The following is a 24,222-nucleotide window of genomic DNA, read 5'->3' as shown; positions in this document are numbered from 1 at the left end:
GATGGCCCACTCTGTTCCTGACAGAGACCTTCAGGATCTGGGAACAACCCCACAGTCTGCTGCTCCTTCTAAAAGCAGGTCTTCCACACATAAAGCTCCACTCTGTCCTCCACCAGGCTTCAGGCAGATTACCCCCCTGAGGCTCATATCCCCGCAGTCCAACCTCAGGAAGCCCAGAAAGAAAGGTTGCTTAGAAAGAGTCCCAACAACCCTGCTGGTCACCTGACTCACTGCATGACCACAGCACGTGACTGTCCCTTTCAGGAGCCAAGGCTCTGGTGGTCAGGGGACCCTTGTTTGGACAAAGCTTCCAGTCCTAGCTTCCATCCAAGCTTCCTGGTCAAAGAACCTCATGGCTCAGGACCTTGCCTCCCTCCTCCCCCACCCAACATGGCTGGACGGTGTGGGGTTTGGACAAAGCTTCCAGTCAAAGCTTCCATCCAAGCTTCCTGGTCAAAGAACCTCATGGCTCAGGACCTTGCCTCCCTCCTCCCCCACCCAACATGGCTGGACGGTGTGGGGTGAAGAGACCACCCAGCTCTGATCTCCCCCACACACACACCTATGTGCCACTATGCCTGAGACTCCACCGTGGTCACTGTGACTTGATCACCCAATCTCTGTGGCTGCGGAACTCTAAGGGCACCTTGTGTACTGAGCACCTATTTGGCCATCAAATCACCCCTGATCTGTGCCTGAGCTGTGTTCCTCTGCTCCCAGTCTCCACCGTGCCTCTCCCAACTCTCTGACCACCCCCAGCCCAGGCACTGAGGTCAGAGAAGTAGGGGGACAACTTCCAGCACACCCCCACCTCATAGCATACATATATGTAGTGTGTGCCACTTGGACACAAAAGCCTTATGCATATGTCCTTATCTACATGCATGTGTAAAAGGGTACACGCCACCCACACACCCCCGTTCACCCTCATACACCCTGACATGCCACAACATACACACTAAGTATAGCCAAGAGTCACTGAGCTTTTCCTTTCTCCCCAGCAGACTCTGCACTGCACCCTTCACAAACACTGTATCATTTCATTCATCTGCCAACCTGGGAGATAAATATTCTTTTTCTCATCTATAAAATAGGCAAACTGACCAGAGAGATCAATTGGCCTGTTCAAGGTCACACAGCCAGAGTGGGTAGAGCAGAACAGTCCAGCTCTGGAGCCTACATCAGCACCACCATCAGTAGCTCACACTCCTTTCCACCAAAGGACCACTGTAACAGACAGATCAAAGACCCCACCCCAATCAGGAACACTTTGGCTACCTAGAACACAAAACCCAACCAAGAAAGGCTTAAACAAATAAAAGTTTAATTGTCTTACAGAATCAGAAGCTGGTGGGGACGGCTACGAATGATTGTCTTCATAGTGGCAAAGTGACTATCTCAGATCCAGCCATTGCATCCACATTCAAATCCGTAAAAGACTGCAAAAGTCTCTATTGATTTTGCTTAGTTCATACTGGCCCAACCTGAGTCATGTGGTAACCCTTAACAACAAGGAAAGCTGGGAAAGTGAACAAAAGAATTGTCATGATTGGCGAGGGTTGGGCATGTTGAGGCCCTGCTAGCCAGGGACGGGGTGGGCATCAGGAAGCAGGAACCACAGATCCTGGAGATGACCTTGACTTTACCAGATTCCTTCAGTAATTGGATACTCAGTCTGGACAGCCAGGGGTAGGCGGCTCAGGACTTGAACCCCAGGGGAATGATTGAGAGACCAGTGCCTAGCGTGGGGGGTCAGACCCCACCCAGAGGGCTATGTCATTCTCTGAGGGTTAGATTCCTTGGGCCTCCACCCAGCTCAAACATCCTCCCCACCATTGTCCAGCTCAACTGCCAAAGGTGCATGGATCTTTCTGGCCTCACTGGAACCACCTTGCTCTAGGGCTACCCAACCCACTTCCCAGGGGCCTGGGCTGCCTCCAATCCCAGCTGCCATCTAGATCCTGGGACTGCCCACCACCTGGAGGTTACCAGGAACTGCTGACACAGGGTCCCCAGGATGCTTGGGGAGGTGCCGGGACAACCAGAGGCCTCAGCCCAACCAACCCTTGACCCAGCTCATCGAACCACCAGCTGTGGACACCAGGATGTCTCTGGGAAGAGGAGACAATGGAGGGAACGAAACCTGTGGAGAGACCAGAAATGGACAAAGATGGTCACCCCCACTTCTATGCATGTCCCCAGGGCTCCTGGAAGGACACAGGTCACAGAGGCGACTCAGAGCAGGGTGTCTCCACCTTTGGGAACCCTCTGTAGTGGGGACTGTCCTGGATGTTGGAGGATACATTCTTGGCTTCACCACTAGATGGAGTCCTGGTGTGGTGCTGCAGGAGAAGTGCTTGACTAAGGTCAGTTGGAGCCACAAGGGAGTCGGTTCAAACCCACCACTCCGTTGGAACCAACTCGATGGTATTCAACAGCAGCAAAAACTCACTAGATGCCAGTTACTGTTGTTAAGTGTCGTTGAGTCCGTTCTGATTCATAGCAACCCTGCCTAGAGTTTCCAAGGAGCAGCTGGTGACTGTGAACTGACAACTTGGAGGTTCAAATCGACCTTGTGGTCCAGTACATTATCCTCCAGTGCCACACCAGGTCCAGTGCTTGGTGCTTCCCAAATTGGGACATTCAGAATTATCTCCAGACATTACCTAATGTTCCCTGGGGGGTTCAAGATCATCTCTAGTTGAAAGCTATTGGTTTAGAGAAACTTCAAGGCTCAAGCCAGACCATCTGAACTGCAATGGCAGGAACATATGGATTCTAGAATCTTCAGGCTTAGGGAGAATGTAACATGAGTTATTAAACCTCTTGGTGGTATAGCCACGACTTGCATACCTCCACAGATGGGGAGCTCACCCCATTAGACGGAAACTCCTTTCATTTTGGGAAAGTTTGAAATTTTTTTCTGACTCCTTGTAATGTCCACGTTACTCAATTCAGCCTTGACACCTGGAATCTCTACCCCAGGAAAGATAGCTCTAAAGAGCTTCAGACAGAACCAGGGTCCTGGTTCTCCCGGTGGCTATACACTTCAGAACAAATCCAAATCCAGACAGAGCCTATAAGGTCTTGGAGGGTTCTTGCCCCCTCCCCAACCAAACTTGATGCGCTTGCTCATTCTTTATCGTATTCCAGTCACACTGGCTGCCTTTACTCCCTTGAGCAGGCTGTGCTCTCTCCTGCTACCCGGCTTCTGCACAGGTGGTTTACTCCACCATCCAGTCCTCTGGTGAACTCCAACTCCTCCTCCTGGTCTCAGTCTACCTGTCATCTCAGTGAGGCCCCCCGTTGACCAGTCTCCACCCCAGTCTAGCTCGGGGCTCTTTCCTACACTTTTCCATAACAGCCTTACACTTCCCCTTCATGACTACAGATAAGTCATGGCTACAGATAAGTCATCCATGTCTGGCTTTGTAAGACAAGCACCAGCCTGCTAACCTTATAAAATACCGTATGAGTCAGAAACCGACTCGATGGCACTGAACAACAACACTCTCCCCCTATCATGTCTCGGGTCCCTCACCCCCCAGCTCCTCCCCTGTCTCTCAAGAGGTCCTGAGCTCACTACCTCTGCTTCCCAGTGGTCCCTGCTCCAGTTCCCAGGTCCTCTGAGGAGCGCAGAAATGGGAGTAGAGGACACATGGGCAGTCAGGTTGCCCAGAGAGGGAACCGATTGTCAGTGGAAGGAGGAGCTAGCTCCCCCGTGGTTGGAGGCATGCAAGCACAAGCTAGCCTGTTGCTTGGCAGAGACGCTGGGAGGAGATCAAGCATCCATTGCAGAGTTGGACTGTTAAGTCCAGAGTATGTGTGTCCTCCCACTCCATCAGAAGCACAAGCCACATTAGGCCAGCTGCGGACACTGTGGGTCCCAGACTGTGTGCTAAGACTTCTGTACTAATTAGGGGCTAAGCTGAGCAGCTCCCAATCTCCCTGTGATCTGATTTGGGACAGAACTTGAAGGGGCCTGGATAACATTTAGCCCCCATTCCATCCCTCCAGGCCTGGAAGAGCTATCTATGAGCATCAAGACAACAAAAAAGCCTGAACAAGTTTAACAAAGACTCTCCACCAGTGCAACAGTGAGGGCAGGGCAGTCTTCCAGGAGCTTCTGAAGAATTCCAGGGTATCAGAGAGCCCTTTGGAACCACCAGGACCAGCCTCCTCGAGTTACAAGTAGGGAAACTGAGGCCCACAGAGGTCACAGGGCTTGCCCAAGGTCATGCAGAAAGCCAGTGGCAGAGAAGGAACTGAGATCTACTCTTGCCACCCTCCCTCCCTCCAGTTCCTCTATATTCGCCCCCCACCATCTCCTCCCACAGAGTCAACCCCCAGAGTCACCTGGAGGGGTCCTCCTCGGGGGAGAAGGGACCCTGAAGCTCAATGACATTGTGTTTCCCCTCCAAGACACCGTAGCTGAGCGTAACCTGAGCGGAAAGAAGATGAGGGTGAGTATTGGGGGTGCTGTCCATGGGCATCTCCACTGCCACTAGGGGGCAGCACAGGCAGAGAAGACACAGAAGACCTTCTCCTTCCAGCCTGCCTCTGAGCCTGAAATTCCACCCGTTGAGCAAGACGAGCCCACCCACGGGTGGTTTACAGATTGTGCAGCCCACTGGTTTCACCAGCAGTTCCGTTTACCTGGGAAGCAGGAACAATGTCTGTGGATTAGGAAGCTAAGGCTCAAAGGTGAAGTCACCTTTACAGTAAGCTATTCCTGGTGTGGCGCTGTAGGATAAACACTCAACCACAAGGTTAGTTGGAACCACAAGGTCTGCAGTTCAAACTCACCAGCTGCCCCTCTGAAACCCTATACAGGGTCTTAACTACAACAACATACCCCTGGACTAGAATTGGGCTTTTTGCAGATCGCTGAGGCCTCTGCTCTGCAGTGTGGGGTGGGACACTGACCCCAGTGGAGACCAGGGGTTAAACACTGTGTGCTTAGAGGTCACCCTTCAGGGTCAAGCCCTCTTCTGCCCTGTACTAGTTGTATGGCAGGGAAGAGTAGAGGAGGGGCGCAGTGGGGAGGCTGGGGGAGTGTGGGGAGAAGGTAGTGAGAGCCCAAAGACAAGCTTTATCTTTCTCTGTAGCTCCTTCCAGCCGGCATTTGGGGACCAGATCAAATGATTTTAGCCAATTCTGGAGCCTTTGTGGGTCAAGAGTTGGAGGGGGCTGAGTCATCCTGGGCCTCAGTTTCCCCATCTATAAGGTCAGCCCAGGCCCTCACAGTCTAGATTTCAGGAGGGGAAGGTGGGAGGGAGAGAGAGCAGAGAGTTCCATGTCCCTTTGGGGGGACCCTGTCTCACAGCCTGCTGTACCTCTCCCGTCTCCACCCACCCCGAGAACTGCTCACCTGATCCTGGAGCTCGGCTGCCTCCAGGAGCTGCAGGGTCTCCAGGTGGGAGTGAAAGAGGGTGCTGGGGTGCAAGTGGCCGCCCAGCCTGCACTCGACGATGTAGCCCACTGTGCAGTCATCAGGCAGCTGAATCAGGGCGGATGTGGCCATGAAGCGAGGGCCGCTGAGGGGCAGAGAATGCTGCAGACACTGGTCCAGGGCCTGGATACCCAGAGCCTGCCCCACTCCCAGAAGCTCCCCCATCTCAGGGCTGGTTCCCCAGCAAGTCAAGCATCTCAGGAGGTCCCCTTTTATCACCCTTGAAGGGGGGTTGCTAGTGGCCTTGCCCTCCCAGTGCAGTGGTGGTGGTGGTGGTTATGTGCCTTAGAGTCAGTTCCAACTCATAGAGACCTTGTGTAGGGTTTCCGAGGCTGTAAATCTTTATGGCAGCAGAAAGCCTCATCTTTCTCCCATGGAACGGCTAGTAGTTTCAAACTTCTGACCTTGAGGTTAGCAGCCCGTCTCATAACCACTACGCTACCAGAGTTCCTTCCCGCTGCAGTTGTTGTTGTTGTTGTTGTTGTTGTTGTTGTTGTGAAGTGCTGTCAAGTCGATTCCAACCCATCCGAGGAGCAGCTGAACTGCCGACCGCAGGGATTAAATGGAGGCTTGGTGATGCAAAGCCCTTATAAATGTATCCTTTCTTTCGCTCCCTTTCTTAGCACTGATTCATTTGTTTGTTCATTCATATGTGGTTGAGCTACCAGATAGGGTGCTAGGTTGAGGATGCAGAGAAGGGATGAGAAGGAAATGCCGCCAGCCCTCTAGTGGCCCTCATTCCAGGGAACAGGTGTATAAGCAACCACTTCAGAGGAGGGCCAGCACTAAGTCACGGGGCCTCAGGGAAGGTGAGGCGGGCCTCCCAGAGGAGGCAGCACTTTGAAACTGAGCTGGAGTGAGCAGGAGTCAGCTAGGTGTTAGAGGGAGGGAGGCCCAGTGTCCTTGGCCAGGGCATCACCAGGATGCACACAGCCAACAGCCCTGGAATCACGGGTACCTGGTCAAGGGGGCAAGTGGGAGCAGAAGCCAGGCCCCCTCTGTTCTTTAGTCTGGGTGCCCAGTTGTTGTTGCTGTGTGTCATGGGGTCAACTCCAGCTCCTGGTGACCCTATGGGAAAGAGTAGATCTACCCCATGGGGTTTCCAAGGCTGGAATCTTGACGGATCTTTTCTCCCCCTCGAGTCACTGGGTGGGTTCAAACCACCAACCTTTCAGTTAGCAATTGAGTGCTCAACCATTGTGCCACCAGGACTCCTTCACCTGTCAGAGGTGGCCCCTTTTTAATTCACACAAAAAAGAAACAGTGATGTGGGCAGGAGTCAGATGGGGGTGCCCTAGGCACAGGCAAGACCCTTGGTCATGTGCACTTGCGTGCTGTAGACATGCCCTAGGAAAGCATGCCCACTCCCAACCAGGGCACGAATCTCCCTGGGAGACCCCTTTTCATCCCACACTGTATGCACAAAGACCTTGGAGCTAAACCCAGGTGACCCTAGGCTAGACATTTGTTTAACTTCTCAGTTCCTCAGTTCCTCAACTGTACATGGTAAGCTAAAACCACATTCCTCTCGGGGTGCTGTGAAACTCTGGTTGAACACAAGGCCTGGCTCAGAGTCTATCTTTAAAACAAGGTAGCGACCACGATGTTGTTGTTGGTAATAATAACAACAGTCTACTCAGCAATTCCACTCCTAGGCCTTTACCCCAAACACTTGAAAGCAGAGACTTAAAAACAGATTGGCACACTACTGTTCGTAGCAGAACTAGGTACACTAGCCAAAAGGTGGGAATAACCTACATGCCCATAGACAGATGAAGGGCTAAACAAACTGTGGTTCATAGAACAGAGTACTACTACTCAGCCAGTTGTTAAGTGTCGTTGAGTCGGTTCTGACTCATAGTGACCCAGTATAGGGTTTCCAAGGAGCAGGTGGTGAGTTTGAACCACCAACCTGGTGGTTCAAACCACCCTTGCAGTTCACTGCTTTAGCCCACAACGCCACACCAGGACGCCCGCTCAGCCACTGGGAGACATGAAGTCTTGACACACGCTGCCATATGGATGGAGCTGGGTGATGTGTCAGTCACAAGAGGATGAGTATCGTCTGACCTCACCTACATAAAAGGACCAGAATAAGCAAATGCTCACAGAACAAAGTTTGTTAGCTGTCACCAGGGGTGGAGGTGGGAGGGGAGGTGAAGAGGAGTTAGTGATGGAAACAACCCCATCGATGAAGGATAAGATGGCCCAATCCATTATTGTAATTGATGCCAATAAGTTGTGTACCTGTAAGAAGCTGAACTGTGGCTAGAGTTGTGTAAAAGATAGATTTGTAACAGTGACCAAAAGAAAGAGAGGGAACCTAGCTGCTGTGGCTATTTATGTGCAAACAAACACCTCATGGGATTTGGTTCCTTGGTTTGGAAGTTTAGGGTCATGGTTTCAAGGGACATTCCAGTTAATTGGCCTAATCATATGCTTACTGCTTCTGTTCTACATGTTAGTTCCTTAAGTAGTGCCCAAGATCTTAAAAGCCTGCAAGCAGCTATTCAAGGCACAATAATTGGTCTCTACTCATTTGAAGGAAAGGAGCGCTGGTAGCGTAGTGGTTATGAGTCAGGCTGCTAACCTCAAGGTCAGCAGTTCAAAACTACCAGCCATTCCTTGGAAGAAAGATGAGGCTTTCGGTCCCTGTAAAGACTCACATATGCAGGGTTGCTATGAGTCAGAACCGACTCCACGGCACACCACCACCACAATTCACTTGAAGGAGTCTTGGTGTAGCATCACAGGATAAGCACTGAACCAGAAGTTCAATTTGAATCACAAGATTCAAACTCACAAGGTGCTCCTCAGAAACCCTACATAGGGTTTTAACACCAAACAACAACATTCACTTGAAGCAACAGAGGAAGAAAGAGAGTCCGGAATATGAGGAAGACATTGTATGTGTGGCTAATTGCTTCTTTTCCCATGAGACCAGAAGAACTGGATGGTGCCCAGCTCCCATCACTGAACATTTTGATCAAAGATTCCATAGTAGAAGCCTGGTCAAAAGGGAGGAAATGCAGAACAGGTTTTCAAATTCTCATTTCTGGATCCATGGAAGAAGGTAGGTGAACCCTTGAAACTGGCTGCACTTCTTCCAACACAGATCTGTTGGTTCTTTTGGCAGCCCATGGCACTTTCAATATTTTCCTCCAACACCATAACTCAAAGGCATCAATTCTTCTGTGGTCTTCCTTGTTCACTGTTCAGCTTTCGTATGCATATGAGGTAATTGAAAATACCATAGCTTGGGTCAGGCGCACCTTAGTCCTCAAGCTGACATCTTTGCTCTTCAACACTTTAAAAAGGTCTTGTGCAGCAGATTTGCCTAATGCAATATGTCGTCTGATTTCTTGACTGCTGCTTCCACGAGTGTTGATAAAGAATGAAGTCCTTGACAACTTCAATCTTTTCTCAAAAATAAAATACTACTACTAACAGGCTGCCCAGGCAGGGAGACCACGCCTTTGTCACTTCCTCTCAGAACACCAGTATCCCCAACACCTTCCACTTCCCCTTGAACACCCTCATCTGGGGCCCTCAAGGAACAGAAATTCAGTGCCCTCCCCACACAAATGCCACTTCTTCCTCCCTGGAGTGATGCCACCATTGGTCAGAAGAGAGTTCAAACCCACCTGGGTGCCAGTCACTAAACCACTGTTGTTCTAATATCAGGGTCCATTTCACAGATGAGGAGACTGAGGCTCCCAGAGATGACATGTGGCAGGTTACCCTAGATGATGAGTTCCCTGAGATAGGGGTGACAGGCCACCTGCCTACTAACTCTCAGAGCTGGTTCTGTGACTCAAAGTAATAGAGGGGTAGTTTCATCTGAGATTGCTAATGAACCCTTCCTGCTGCAAAAGACACACACACACACACCAGTTAACACTGTCCCACCCTCCTGCCCAGGGGTCTCTGTTTACCTGGCCCACGGGGCCATCTTCAAAGCCAGTTTGCGGTTGATGCAGAAGCCAGCACCTCCAGTGGCAAACCAGAACTGCACCAGCCTCTGGGGGAGAAAAGGATCAAGTTGTGGGGACAGTCTAGGGGTGGGAGTGGACCATGATGATAACCAAGCTTCCTCACCCCCACCAGTCTGGCCTAGAAGCTTTTAATTTCATATCTCACCAGATTCTCAAGACTGCCTGGTATCATTATGCCCATTTTAGAGATAAGAAAAACAAGGCCCAAAGCCAACCTTTAAGAGTGCTGGAGTCATCCATCAGACCCAAATCTGCCTGGATTTTGGTTAAAGGAGATGAATGTCATTTTTGTTCGTCCAGCACACCTTCCCTTCTCCCTTCTTCACGCCCAGTGTCCCAGAGGGGTTGCCAAATAAAGTGTCCACTCCTGGAGGCCTCAGAGATGGTCAAGGACTCCAGGAGCAGCTGATCATATGGCTCCACCTCTATCTATCCCAATGATTGGCTAAGGGATGAGCACATGACTTGAGCCAGCCAATCAGATCACTGCCCTGGAATCTGTATACTTACTCTGGAGAAGAGATTAGGGCGGTTCTAGTCCTGATGCCTCTGACACCACCATGCCTCCCCCAACTCCTTGGACTAAGAAAGTTTTTCCACAAAAGGTGAGAAGGAAGACTCTCGTGGAGTAAAGAGGCGGGGACAGATCTGGGAGCCAATGAAGCCCCAAACTCCCTCCATATCTCAGTCACATGGATGATGACCCACCATCGCCACAGCCTAAGGCCCTCTGTGAGGACCCATTCTGTGAGGACCCATGAATCTCCCTCAGGCTTTTGGGAGTTCTCTTCTGCTAAGTATACAATTGGGGCTTAATCAAAGCCTGTTGCCTTGGACAGCATTATCTCCCATGATGCCACAGTGAAAGACGTCCTGGGTAGAAGGAAGCCCTCCTCCTCCTTCACCTCTGTGCAGCAAACTTGAGAAAGTCACCTCCTGTCTCTGGGCCTCAGAAGGGTCACCAGTGAGCACAAACATCTGCTCTTGTTCTGAAACCAAATGGTTCCCCTGGCCTAGAGATGTCCTCTCTTACGGGACTCTACTTGCCAACTTCCAGAAATGCTGCCCTCTTAGAGAAAGGGCTCAGCAGACAGAGACACAGGAGTTCTTGAACATTGTACACACAGAAAGTGTCCAGTAAATGTTTGTTTCATGAGTGGCTTCAGCCCCCAGATAGTTACAATAACAACGAAGACAGTCGGGACATACAGACAGACCTTGGAGATAGAGTGGGTTCCGGGCCACCTCAGTAAAGCAAATGTTGAAATAAAGTGAGCCATACAAAATGTTTTGGTTTCCTCATGGTGTTGTGGGATAAGTACTGGACCGTTAGGTCAGTGGTTCGAACCCACCAGCTGCTCCTCAGAAACCCAATACAGGGTCGCTATGAGTCGTAACCAACTCAACAGCACTTAACAACAACAACAACAGTGTTTATAGGGACTCCTGGTGTGATGCTGTAGAATAAACACTGGACTGCTAAGCAGAAGGTTGGGGATTCAAACCCACCACTCACTCCTCAGAAACCCCATACAGGGTCACTATGAGTCAGAACCGACTGGACAGAACTTAACAACAAGGACATATAAAGGTGACATGCCATTATCCTGCGGTTTGTATAGCATGCGTCAGCATGATGAAGAAGCTGGAGACACTGTGAGAATGACCTGATGGGACGCACAGATGTGAGGTGAGCATGTGCGGCTGGAAGCGGGGATGCTGCAAACGGTCAGTTTATAAAGCATGCAGAATGTGTGAAGAGTACTAAGACAGAGCATGCCTGTAGGGGCCTCTCCTGAGCCCTCGCCTGCCATGCCCTGGGCTCAGGGCTAGGCCTGCCTGATGGTGTTGTGGTTGCTAAGTGCCATGGAGTCAGTTAAGAAGCATGTTGTTGCTGTTAAGTTTCCTCAAGTTGGTTTCAACTCATAGAGACACTGTATAAGGGTTCCGAGGAGCAGCTGATAGGCTGAAACCTCCAGCCTTTGGTTAGCAGTCCAGTGCTCATCATACAGTGTCACACCAGCACTCCCTGCTTTCACTGAGTGCCGGGGTGCCCCATGCCCGACGGGGTCCCATCCCTCAGTACTGTGACCCACCGGGTCTCTCAAGCCCCACTTTGCAGACGAGGTGACTGAGACTCAGGGAGTAAGGTACTTATCCCAAGTCCCAGGTCCCAGAGCTGAGATTGACCCCAAGGGAACCCCAAGTCTGAACCAGCTGGAACATGTGGGGGTTCTGTCAGACTCAGGGGAGAATTCTGGAATCCCACTGGGGACAAGAAGGGCGTTGGGGCTTATTGTGCAGACCAGCAGGGCACTGACCCTGTACAGGAAAGACACGGCTCAGAAAAGCAGGCTGGGCCTCATCCCTTTCCAAGCATCTGGGGACATTACCTCATTTAATTCCTTCATAGATGCTCACCACCACCCTGATTTCACATATGAGGAAATTGAGCCCCGGGGAAGTTCAGTGAGTTTACTCAAGGTCACAAAGCCAGGAGGTGGCAGGGTTCCTGCGATCCCAGGGGTCCAGCTCCAGCAGAGGTGGAGGCCAAGAAGAGGGGTTCCTGGAGGACCCCTGCTCACCTGGAATCAGCTCTCACACATACCTGCCTCCAAGGACAGTATTTCAGGACCCAGGAGAACCTTTATTAGGAATCAAAAGCGATTCACTCTGTGTTTTCAGCTCCTAGCTTCTCTAATGGTGGTCTGGGAAGGAGACCCTTGCCTCTGGAGAGAGGGAATCCCCTGACTTGGCTTTTCCCTGGGACCAAGGGGATCCTGTGGGTCTGAGTCACCCAACACCTGTAGCCTGCTAGAGCCAGGGGGAAGGGAGAACAGTGCATATTTGGGGCATACTTATTATTAGAAATGATTTGTTGTCTATCTGAAGGTCACAGTGAACTGGGTATAGTGCGGTTTTCTTTGGTAATTTTCTAAATCTGGCAACCCTAATTAGTATCCAACCATGTCTGGATCTGGATCTGGTACTGGGACCCCTGGGTGTGCCAACTGTTAACTCTTCTGTTGTTGGTTAGTGGAGCAGTCTGGAGGAGGGTGGCCAGGGTGGCGATGTGGGCAGAAGCAGGGCTCAGGGCACCTGGTCCATAAGGATTCCAACATTCTAAGGAGGCCTGTGTGGAGTCAGGAGGCCCCAGCTCAGCCTCAGGCTCACTGCTCCAGGCTAACTGCAGCCCTCTAAGATGCCAGCCTCTGTACCTTATGTGTCTTCTGACAATTCCCCACTTCACAGAAGAGGTTTCACGAGGCCAAGTCGCTGACCCCGAGACACAGGTTAAAAAGTGATGGGGCCCACTCTGAAGTCCAGAACTCAGCTCTCTCTTCCCCTACCCCACCGCCACCAGGACTGGCCCTGCCCAGGCCCAATGGACAAAGGAAGAAGGGAGGTACTGACTGTGCGGTTGTGGGGTCGCGGCTCTGAGGCATGGATGGGCCGGTTCAGGCTGGGCCTGCCCACATAGACGTCATGGGCTGGTGCGAAGGTGGACAGCAGCCGCAACAACGCTGGTGGATTCACATAGTTGTCATCGTCCACGTGACAGAACCACCTGTAGAAATGACAGGGGAACCTTGAGCTTAAGAGGGTCCCAGGGGATCCCTCAAATACCACCCCCCACTCACAGGGCTAACAGTCAGGGAGGAGGTGGGAGAGGAGAGAGGTAGAGCTAACATCAAGGGCACCTCATGCTCACAAAGAAGATGTACTCCCATAACAAGTCAGAACCAAGGCTCAGAGAGGTTTAGACATTAGCCCAAGGTCACACAGCCAGTGAGGGTCCAATTGAATGCAGTCAGACAGTCTACACCTCAGGAGTCAGCCCCTTCATTATTATACTCACAGGGCCTAGACTGGAGAGCTTGGTGGTGTGGTAGTTAAGTGCTTGGTTACTAACTGAAAGGTTGGCAGTTCGAACCTACCAGCCGCTTTGTTAGAGAAAGATGTAGTTGTTATATACCGTAAAGTCAGTTCCAACTCAGAGCAACTCTGTATAGGGTTTCCGAGGCTATAAATCTTTATAGGAACAGAAAGCCTCAACTCCTCCTGTGGAACAGCTGGTAGTTTTAAACTGCTGACCATGAGATTAGCATCCTGATTCATAACCACTACAGAAGAAAGATGTATCAGTCTGTACATCTGCACTCTTAGAAACCATATCTGGCAATTCTACCCTGTTCTGTAGAGTTGACTCAACATCAATAGCTTTGGTTTCTTCACTGGACCAGGACCACTGCACTTTTTGGTGAGACATTCCTTTCAGGAGCTAGCCAGTAGCAAGGGACACTCCTATCCCCAGAGCCCAGGAACACTCACCTCAATCCACTGGCCAAAAAAGCATTGAACTCTGCAGCCATCTTGCAGGACAGAGCTGGGTGGCTGTGCTCTGCAGAACAGTTGGTGACCACGAGGTGAGGTCCTAGGGAAGTGAGGCAGGGTCAGAGGCCCTACACACCATGAGAATGCAGTACAGAGCCTGGCCTCAGACAGCCTGGAGCAGCCCCCTCCACTCCCATTTTACAGGTGGGGAAACAGAGGTCTGGAAAAAGGCTGCAAGCCAAGGACCACAGAGTTCATCAACAGTAGATTTGAACTTATCCGGACAACCCCTCCCCTCACCCACACTCTGCTACCTGGAAAAAGCCTGCTTGCCTTCTTGGCAAAGAAGCATCCCCACATGCCAAGGGTGCAGTCCTGCTGCCAGGAATCCCCAAGCCAAGGCACAGCCCCCCCAAGTCCTCCCCCCGACGCCCCACCAGGCATTTACCCAGTGTCTCCTGGAGGCTTTCATCCAGGCTGTCAGTGAAGACAAAGGTCTGGAGAGGAAAACGAGGCATCAGGATTCAGGTCTGCCAAGGGGGTAGTTTCAGAGCCAGCCTACAGCGCACCCTAGCCAAGTCTTTCTAGGCAGACACACAGCAGACATCTGTCCATCCATCTTCCTTCACATCCCTCTCACTCACACTCTCCCACACAGCACACACACCACCCTGGTCTACACTAGCCCATGTGTCTCACACACACACACGCCTGCATACCAGCTGTGTTCACACGCTCTTGACAGAATCACACTCTCTTCTACCTCCCCTCATACAACACACACACACTCCAAACAACTAGAATCACACCTTTCCAGTATCACATAGACACATATGCTGTTGTTGTGTGTCTGAGAGTCCATTCCGAGTCATTAGGACTCAATAGGACAGAGTCGAATTGTCCCATAGGGTTTCTTCAGCTATAATCTTCAAAGAATCAGATTGCCAGCTGTTACTCCTCTGGAGCCGTTGTTGGATTCAAACCGTCGACCTTTCAATTAGCAGCTAAACCTTTCGCCAGTGCGCCACTAGCGCTTCTATATACAAGTATACAAATTCACCCATGGCCATCAAGTCAATTCTGACCCATAGCAACTGTGCGCATGGTTTCCAAAGCTGTAAATCTTTATGGGAACAGGAAACCTCATCTTTTTCCCTCAGAGCTGCTGGTGGGTTTGAACTATCACCCTTGTGGTTAGCAGTACAGTGCTTATCCTATAGTGCCACCAGAACTCTTTATAAACAACCATAAATACACTGTCCTATCTTGGCAAGACTTCATCTCTCATACTTTGGACATGTGATCAGGAGGGACCAGTCCCTGGAGAAGGACATCATGCTTGGTAAAGTGGAGGGTCAGCGAAAAAGAGGAAGACCCCCAACGAGATGGATTGGCACGGTGGCAAAGCAATGGTCTCGAGTGCAGCAATAATTGTGAGGTTGGCGAAGGACCAGACAGTGTTTCATTCTGTTAGGCATAATGTCCCTATGAGTCAGCACTGTCTCGATGCCACCTAACAACAACAACAACAAAACAGGGACAGAGAGACCGGAATCAGCAGGAGTATGGCGAGAGGTTCAAATTTAAAAATTGCAAAGAGTAGGAATTCCAGAACACTTAATTGTGTTCAAGAGGAACCCGTACATAGACCAAGAGACAGTTGTTTGAACAGTTGATGGTTTAACATTAGGAAAGGTATGTGCCAGGGTTGTATCCTGTCACACTTTTGAGTTATGGTGTTGGAGGAGAATATTGAAAATGCCACGGGCTGCCAAAAGAACAAACAGATCTGTGTTGGAAAAAGTGCAGCCAGAGTGCTCCTTGGAGGCCAAGATGGCCAAACTTCGTCTCTCTACTTCGGACATATATATTGTCAGGAGGGACCAGTCGCTGGAGAAGGATATCATGTTTGGTAAGGTGGAGGGTCAGAGATAAAGAGGAAGACCCCCAGCGAGATGGATTGGCAATATGGCAGCATCAATGGGCTCAAGCGTGTCAACAATTGTGAGATTGGCCCAGGACCAGGCAGTGTTTCGTTCTGTTGTGCATAGATAGGGTCACTATGAGTCGGTACCAACTCAATGGCACCTGACAACAACAACTCAACCTGTATGCTGTGAAAATAATCTGAGAAGCTGGATTATATGAAGAAGAACATGGCATCAGAGTTGGAGGAAGACTCATTAGCAATCTGCAATATGCAGATGATACAACCTTGCTTGCTGAAAGCGAAGAGGACTTAAAATACTTACTGATGAATATCAAAGAGCTCTGGTAGCGTAGTGGTTACGAATCGGGCTGCGAACCTTAAGGTCAGCGGTTCGAAACTGCCAGCTGCTCCGCGGGAGAAAGATGAGGCTTTCTACTCCCGTAAAGATTTACACCCTCGGAAACCCTGTACAGGGTCGCTATGGGTCGGAACCGACTCGACGGCACTTAACAACAACAACAACATAGCCTTCTGTATGGATTGCACCTCAATGTAAAGAAACTGAAAATCCTCACAACTAGACCAACAAACATCATCATGATAAACGAAGAAGAGATTAAAGTTGTCAAAGACTTCATTTCGCTTGGATCCACAATCAACATTCATGGAAACAGTGGGCAGAAAAATCATATGACATATTGCATTAGGCAAATACGCTGCACAAGATCTCTTTAAAGTGTTCAAGAGCAAAGATATCAGTCTGAGGACTAAGGTGTTCCTAACCAAAGCCATGGTATTTTCATTCACCTCATATGTGTGTGAAAGTTGAACAATGAATAAAGAAGACCATAGAAGAATCAACACATTTGAATTATGATGTTGGTGAAAAATATTGACGGTACCATGAAACTTGCTGGCAAAACTGGAAAAGCATTTGCAGAAGAAAGAAACAAGATACATATCTCACCATATACAAAACCCAATTCAATGTGGATTAAAGGCCTAAATCCTACAACTATGAAGATCATCAATGAAAAACAGGAGCAAATTCTGGGCCTCTGATACATGGAATAAATACACCATCAAAGATAACTATAAACGCAAAGAGCAAAAGACAAAATAGATGACAGGGACCTCCTAAAAATTAGACACCTCTGTGCATCAAAAGATTTCACCAAGACTAAAAAGAGAACCCAAAGACAGGGAAAAAATTTTTTGACAGTAATATATCAAATATAGGACTACTCTCTAAAATGAACACTTTAACACCTCAATAAGAAGACAAATTAAAAAATAGGCAAAGGACAAGAACAGACATTTCACCAAACAAGACATTCAGGTGGGCAGAAAACATACAAAGACATGCTCACAATCATTAGTCAGATTTATTGTTGCTGTTACGTGCCATTGAGTCAGTTCCAACCCTATATAGGGTTTCCTAAGAGCAGCTGGTGAGCTTGAACTGCCTACCATGCAGTCCAAACCAAATTTGCAGTCTAGCCCATCAACCCACAGTGCCACACCAGGCAAATCAAAACAGCAATGAGATCATTTTACCCCAGCTGGAGAGAGTGTGGAGAGACTGGGACCCTCTTACACTGCTGATGGAACTGTAAAATCCTACAACCGCTGTGGAAACAGTATGGCACTTTCTCCGAAGGGTGGAAATAGAAACACTGTATGGCCCAGCAATCTCCCTACGTGGTTTATATCCTCAAGTAATAAGAGCTCTGGTAGCATAGTGGTTACGAATCAAGCGGCTAACCTCAGGGTCAGCAGTTCGAAACTACCAGCGGTTCCGCAGGAGAAAGATGAGGCTTTCTGCTCCTGTAAAGATTGACAGCCTCGGAAACCCTGTACAGGGTCGCTATGAGTCAGAACCGAGTCCACGGCACACAACAACAACAACAATAAGGGCCACAACACAAATAGACATTTGCACACCCATGTTCATTGCAGAACTATTCACAATAGCAAAAAGATGGAGACAGCCTAGATGCCCACCAGCTGAGGAATGGTTGAACAAACTTTGGTACATACACACAATGGAATAGTATGCAACACTGAAGAATAACAATGAATCTAGTGGTTACGAATCGGGCTGCTAACCTCAAGGTTAGCAGTTCAAAACTACCAGCTGTTCCATGGGAGAAAGATGAGGCCTTTTGCTCATGTAAAGATTTACAGCCTTGGAAACAGGGTCACTGTGAGTTGTAACCAACTCCAGGACACGTCACGACCACAAAGGGATGGCTATTGTCTAAGACTAAGACTGTAAAAAGTCAAGAAAAGGTTTTCATTCTATAAGAAACTTACTTTGATAGCTACCATGGGTGGGAAGGAAGGGAGAATTAGTCATTGCATGTAGTGTAGACCCATGCTAGCTTGGGTGGCAGGGAAGGTAGTTAAAAGGAAAAATAAAAATAAAGGAAATTGTTTTCTTTCTCTCTCTCTTATTTTGATCATGTACTTGAAGGGAAACAAAGTATGTTTATTTTCTCATTAGGACAAGCCATTGCAATTTTGCTGCAAATGGAAAGGAAAAGAGAAAACGGGGAAAAAAGAATGGAAAGAGAAAAAAAAAATGGAAATTGATAGTGGTGATGATTGGGCAACATGGAGTATGTAATTGGTGTGGCTCGATTGTGAAACATGGTTGGAACGGCAAATATTCTGTGTATGTGTATATATATATGTATATATATATATATATATAGAGAGAGAGAGAGAGAATCCTGGTGTGGTGCTGTGGGCTAATGCATCAGACTGCAAAGCCATTTGAACTGCAAGGTTGGAGGTTCAAGCTCACCAGCGGTTCCTCAGAGACCTATATAGGCTCTCTGAGGAGCAGCTGGTATATATATATATATACACACACAATTTTTAATTTAAATTAAAAAAAAGAAAGTGCCATGGCCTGCCACAAGAGCACACAATGTGTGCAGCCAGTTGTTGTTAAGTGCAGTCGAGTTGGTTCCGACCCATAGTGACCCTGGATAGGGTTTCCAAGCAGCGGCTAGTGAGCTTGAACCACCAACCTTGCAGTTCAAATAGCTTTGCAGTCTGGTGCACTAAGCCACAGCTCCTTTGCCCATGTTGGCAGGAGGGACCACTTCCTGGAGAACAAGTCAAGGGTCAGGGGAAAAGAGGAAACTCCCAATGAGATGGACAGACACAGTGGCAACAACCATGGGCTCAAACATCACAATAGTTAGGATGGTGCCGGACCAGGCGGTGTTTTGTATGTTGTGCCTAGGATCACTGTAAGCTGGAGCCAACTTGACGGTTCCTAACAACAACAATTCTCGCCATTAACAATAACTTTTTTTTGCCATGAGATCAGAAGGGTTAATGCTCCGCTACGGTTACTAAACATTTTGCTCAAAGAACATACAGATGCATTTTTACTAAAGGAGGGGAAAATGCTGAACAGAATTTGAAATTCATATGGAATCTAGGCTTTCTGGAGTCATTGAGACTGGGTGAGCCATGGAAACTATTATTGTGAGATAATCTCCAAACCCTAAACCTTACCCGCCCTGAAGTCCTCTTTAAACCGAGCAGTAGTTTCACTGAATCAATACAGAAGGTTTGCCTTGAGCATTGAGCTGCTTTAAAGAATCATCAGATTAACGAATGACAACACCAACTAGAAATGTTAATGAGGAGGGACAGTTTGGAAAAGAAGGCTGAAAGGTGCCACAACTTGAAGTAAGTAGCCAATGTCATTGAATTATCCGTGTAGAGACTCTTGAATTGATACGTGTTTTGCTGCTGTGTGTTCTCAACAGAAGGTGAGAGAGAAAGGAATCTCTCTGGCTAAGACATAACACAAGTCCTGGTGTGGCACTGTGGGTTAATGCGTTGGATTGCAAAGTCAGTTTGGACTGCAAGATTGGCGGTTCAAGCTCACCAGCCACTCCTTGGAAACCTTATACAGGGACACTATGGGTCAGAGCTGATTCAAAGGCACTTAACAACAACAACAAGGTGATTACAAGACCCTGCCTTATTTATTCCCTCAGGTCTGTTTTCCTGTCAGGGCCCAAAGTCACATACATTGGCACCCACCACTCAGTCCTACTGCCACCATACTGCCACCATCCAACTGTTCTGGTGACAAAGGACAACTTCCTAAGTGTGGTCCATGAGTGCTGTTGGTGGACTCTTGGCATCACTTCCTGCCCCGCCCCTGGCTGGGGCTGATCTTACCAAAATTCTTTCAGTTCCCCAAACATGCCGCCACTCTCCCTGACCCCCAGCCTTTGCACAAGCTGCCCCTTCTTCTGTTTCTAGAATGCTACCTCCCATCTTCTAAGTCCCAGCTCAGGAATCAGCTCCTCCAGGAAGCCCTCCCTGATAATCCCCCTCCATGAATTCCCCAGCGACCTGACTCTCCCATAAAAGCAATCACTCAGGTATGGAAATGTATCTCTTGGTCTGTCCACCTGCTGGTGACATCCTGGAGGGTCTCCTGTACTGGCACCTGTGAGGGGTACACCATCTGAGTCCTTCTCCCACTGTGAGATTAGCTCAGAGTTGTTGTTGTTGTTGTTAAGTGCCGTCAAGTCGGTTCCGACCCATAGCGACCTAGTATAAGGTTTCCAAGGAGCAGCTGGTGAGCTTGAACCACTGACCTTGCATTTCAAACGGCTTGTAGTCTGGCGCATTAACCCACAGCGCACACCAATAGGGTCCCTGAATTTCCATGGGGAAACTGTCTTCTCCATCTGTCCTCTCCTTTGGTGATGTCATCCAATCTTCTGATTTTAATTAACAACAACAACAACCAGGAGACGCTTACATGGGTACCTCCAACCCTGGGCTTTCTCCAGAGCTCCAGGCTCTCAAATCCCATCTCAGTAGGTAGCAGCTCCACCGTCCCCTAACCTGCAAGTCAACACCATCCCGTCAGATTATCCAGGGTACCCTCTCTTCTCACCACCTCCTCAGTCACCCTGGGATCCAACCCAATATTATCACCTCTTGTCTGAGAACCTGCTTCTGTCCTGCCCCACCTCAAATCTATTTCCCACTCAGCAACCTGAGGGATCTTGGAAAAATTGCCAGGCCTTTCTTGCCCAGCTCCCTGGAAAACTTTTGTCACCATATAGTGAAATCTTCTCAAGTTTGGAGTGTAAACCCTGTGAGCCAGGGATTGCTTGTGGAAGGAAAACTCACCTCTGGCATATATTAGTAGAAAGTGGTGTGGGAGGTGAGTGGGGAAACAGAGGAAGAGTGAGCCCTGTGGTGGATGGGTGGGGTGGGGCTAGGCCTGAGGCTGGTGGTTTCCATCTCTGGGATGCAGGGGGTGGGTGGGCCCCAGGCTGCATTTGTTTTGTCTAAGGAACCCTCACAATGGTTAAAGCCTCACAGGCTATAAGGAAACAAAGGGAGGCAGCCTACTGGGGTCAGGGGAGGGGGTAGCCAGGACCATCTGCTGCAGAGAAGGAGAACTATGGGGCCACCGCCCACCCACCCCCCAGCAGAAAGCACGCCTCCCTGCCCACCCCTTTGTCTGAGGACAAAAGCTACACACGTGTCCCAGCCCACTGCCACAAAGACCCACCTGCCATTGCTGTCCTTAAACAGCCAGTTAACCCGTTCACACCCAATCCTGATGACAGAGCCCAGAGAGGCCCAAGACCCTCCTCCTATCCTGAGTGCAGATGGGGAAACTGAGGTCCCTGATTATAGTCCCAGAGAGAGATCAGCCAAAGGGTGGGAGACAAAAGAGGGGCCCAGATGAGATGATGATTATGGGTGGGTATTCCAGTCCCCTCACCCCTCTTCCACCCAAGCATCCCCTTTTCTTTCAAATAAGCCTTAAAGAACAGAGCTTCTGGACCCTGCTCTAGTTCTGGGTCCAACTGACTGGATTCATCTCCTACTACTGCATAACCTTGCCAAGCCTCCATTTTCCTACCTGTAAAATGGGATTCTCAATACCTACCACCAGGGCTCTGGTACCATAGTGGTTACGAATCAGGGTGCAAACCTTAAGGTCAGCAGTTCGAAACTACCAGCTGTTCCGTGGGAAAACGATGAGGCTTTCTGCTCCCGTAAAGATTTACAGCCTCAGAAACCCTGTAAAGGGTCACTATGGGTCGGAACCAACTCGACAGCACATAACAACAACAACAACAACCCGGGCTCCTGTATTTAGATAGAGAGAAACATCTGATATGCAGCCCACTTTTAGGCAGAATTCTGGTATGGTGCTGTAGGATAAGCATTGAACTGCTAACCACAAGGTTGGCGGATAAACCCACAAGCCAATCCTCGGAGGCCCTATACAGAGTCTCTATGAGTTAAAACCGACTCAACACTTTACAAGTAAAAGCCCTGGTGGTACAACAATGAAGTGCTTGCTGCTAACCAAAAGGCTGGTAGTTCGAACCCACCAGTGGCTCCGTAAGAGACAGTCTTGTCTATCTACTGTTATAATGATTATGTTGTTGCTGTTGTTAAATACTGTCGAGTTGGTTCCGACTCACAGCAACCCTGTATAGGGTTTCTGAGGAACAGCTGGTGGGTTTGGACAGCCAACCTTGCAACTAACTCAGACTGACCTTGCCAAGTCCAACGCATTATCCTACAGCACCCCACCAGTCTAGAAAATTCTAAGGGACAAGTGTCCTATAGGGTAGCTAAGAGTCGGAATCGACTCAATGGCACTAACAACAGATGCTGAGCGTCTAGTAGGTGCAACCTGGCTGACAGGTTGGTATCTGGATGGCACAGGGGGTGGGGAGGGCTGAGGTAGAGTCCTAACCGAGACTCTATACCTACATACTGTGCCAGCTGGGCCCATGGAGCCTTAGTCAGATGTGCTGGGGCTCAACTCTCCCTTGCTGGTCTAGTCCTGCTGGCTCCCCTGGAGCTCAGTTAGCCAGACAGCTCTGGGCTCCCACGTCCTAGCAGAGAAGGAAAAACCCCAGCAAGGCGGGGCTGCATCTTCCTCTCCAGCCTCAGTTTCCTCATCAGGGCTAGGGTGACACAAGACAGGAACGAGCCTCGGACCACAGGAGGCCGCACTCCCGGGTACACACAGACTAGACGCCATAAACAGGAAGGTCTGCGGGGAGGGCCAGGCTCCGTGGCTTCCGTGGGTGGAACCAGAACCTCCCTGGCTTGAGAAGTTGTGGGGCCCCAGGGAAGAGCCTGGGGTGCTGCCCCCCTGCATGGAAAGGATTCATCCAGGGTGCGTGCAAAGGGGCGCCAGGAAACCTGGGTGGGGTGCCCCTTTCCTAGGGGGTCCTGCCACTTCCAGCCACCCCCTCCTCTCCTTAGTGTCCCAGAGACCTCCAAACCCCTCTGAAGTTTCAGTCACTTTCTCCCACTGAGCCAGCTACCCAAGTGGGGGACAGTGTGGGTGTGTAAATCTGCCCTTATATGCAGATTTAGCCCCCAGTGCCCTGGAGATAGCCCCCTCAAATTGCTGACTTTGCTTAAGGAAGGCAGTAGGAGGGAGAGGGCTGGCGGGGACTCAGCTGGTCAAAATACCTCCCCTAAAAGGCACAAGCCACACACCCCGTCACCCACAAACCTCTTGTCATAGCACATGGAACACTGACACTGGGTTCGGGGCACACGAGCACATACTCATTCACACTCTGGTACACACAGTCCACGTGCCAGACCTCAGTCTCTGTCCCAGCACACATGTGCTCCCTGTCCCCTCAGACACAGCCCCACAGTAACCAAGCACAGGAGGTAAGATGTCAGCTCCCCCTGGTACAACCTGGGCAGCAGCGGTGTGGAGGCAGGGCTGTCAGGATGCCGGGAAGGCCACCCACCAGCGCTCTCCCCACATGGCCCTACTGGCCTGCTTGCCCTTCTCAGACCCTCACCCCATCTCCACCCTCAGATCCAGGAAGGAGAGTTAATGCCAGTCCACTGCTGCCCTAGGTGCCAGACTGGACCCAACTGGGCAGGAACAGAGGGAACCCCTGGGAGGGCACCGTCTAGCCCCTGAGGAGCACCTGGCGTCGGCTACGGATGGAGGGGGTGGACTCGGCCCAGGGGGAAAGGCTTCCATGGGCCCCTAGGGCTAAGGGCCACTCTCAGGGTGCCAGTCTCCTGCTTGTCACCTGCTCCCTGGTCCTGGAGACCCATGTGTCGAGCAGCAGCTCCAGGCGTGAGCGGTGGAAAGCATGGGTGGTCTTTACAGCGATGAAGATGTCCTGCATCTGCAATTCAGGGGGCCCAGTGCTCGGGGCGCTGGACTCAGGGGCTACCCACACCTCCTGGGGGGGCCGGCTCCAGTGGTATTGCAGAGACAGGAGCCCCACGCACAGAAAGGTTAGGAGGGCTCCCCCCAGGACCCTGAGGTGCCGGCGCTGCATCAGCTCCAGGACTCCAGCCCCCAAATCCCAAAAGGGCCAAAGTCTGGCTGATATCAGACAGGCAGCAGGGGGACTGGTGCTTCAGACCCCCAGGCTGAGCCATGCAGCCCGCCTGCCGCCAGCCTCCACCTGCTCCTTGAGCCTCCTCTGCAGGCTCTGGGG

At 50.1% G+C, this 24,222-nt stretch overlaps 1 protein-coding gene across 1 annotated transcript; it reads right to left on the bottom strand.

Annotated features, from left to right (window-relative positions):
* Positions 1 to 2,076: 2,076 nt before the first annotated feature.
* On the bottom strand, positions 2,077 to 24,060 carry MFNG (MFNG O-fucosylpeptide 3-beta-N-acetylglucosaminyltransferase). The gene is made up of 8 exons (XM_006865276.1): positions 23,806 to 24,060; positions 14,231 to 14,279; positions 13,780 to 13,882; positions 12,862 to 13,015; positions 9,388 to 9,473; positions 5,372 to 5,537; positions 4,357 to 4,442; positions 2,077 to 2,143 (listed from the first exon to the last, which is right to left on the bottom strand). Exons 1-8 carry the CDS (start codon positions 24,058 to 24,060, stop codon positions 2,077 to 2,079), a joined length of 966 nt encoding a protein of 321 aa, XP_006865338.1.
* Positions 24,061 to 24,222: the final 162 nt, after the last annotated feature.

The sequence above is a fragment of the Chrysochloris asiatica genome, unplaced genomic scaffold (assembly GCF_000296735.1).
Source record: "Chrysochloris asiatica unplaced genomic scaffold, ChrAsi1.0 scaffold00076, whole genome shotgun sequence".
NCBI lineage: Eukaryota > Metazoa > Chordata > Mammalia > Afrosoricida > Chrysochloridae > Chrysochloris > Chrysochloris asiatica.
This window is presented reverse-complemented; position numbering and strand designations above follow the sequence as displayed.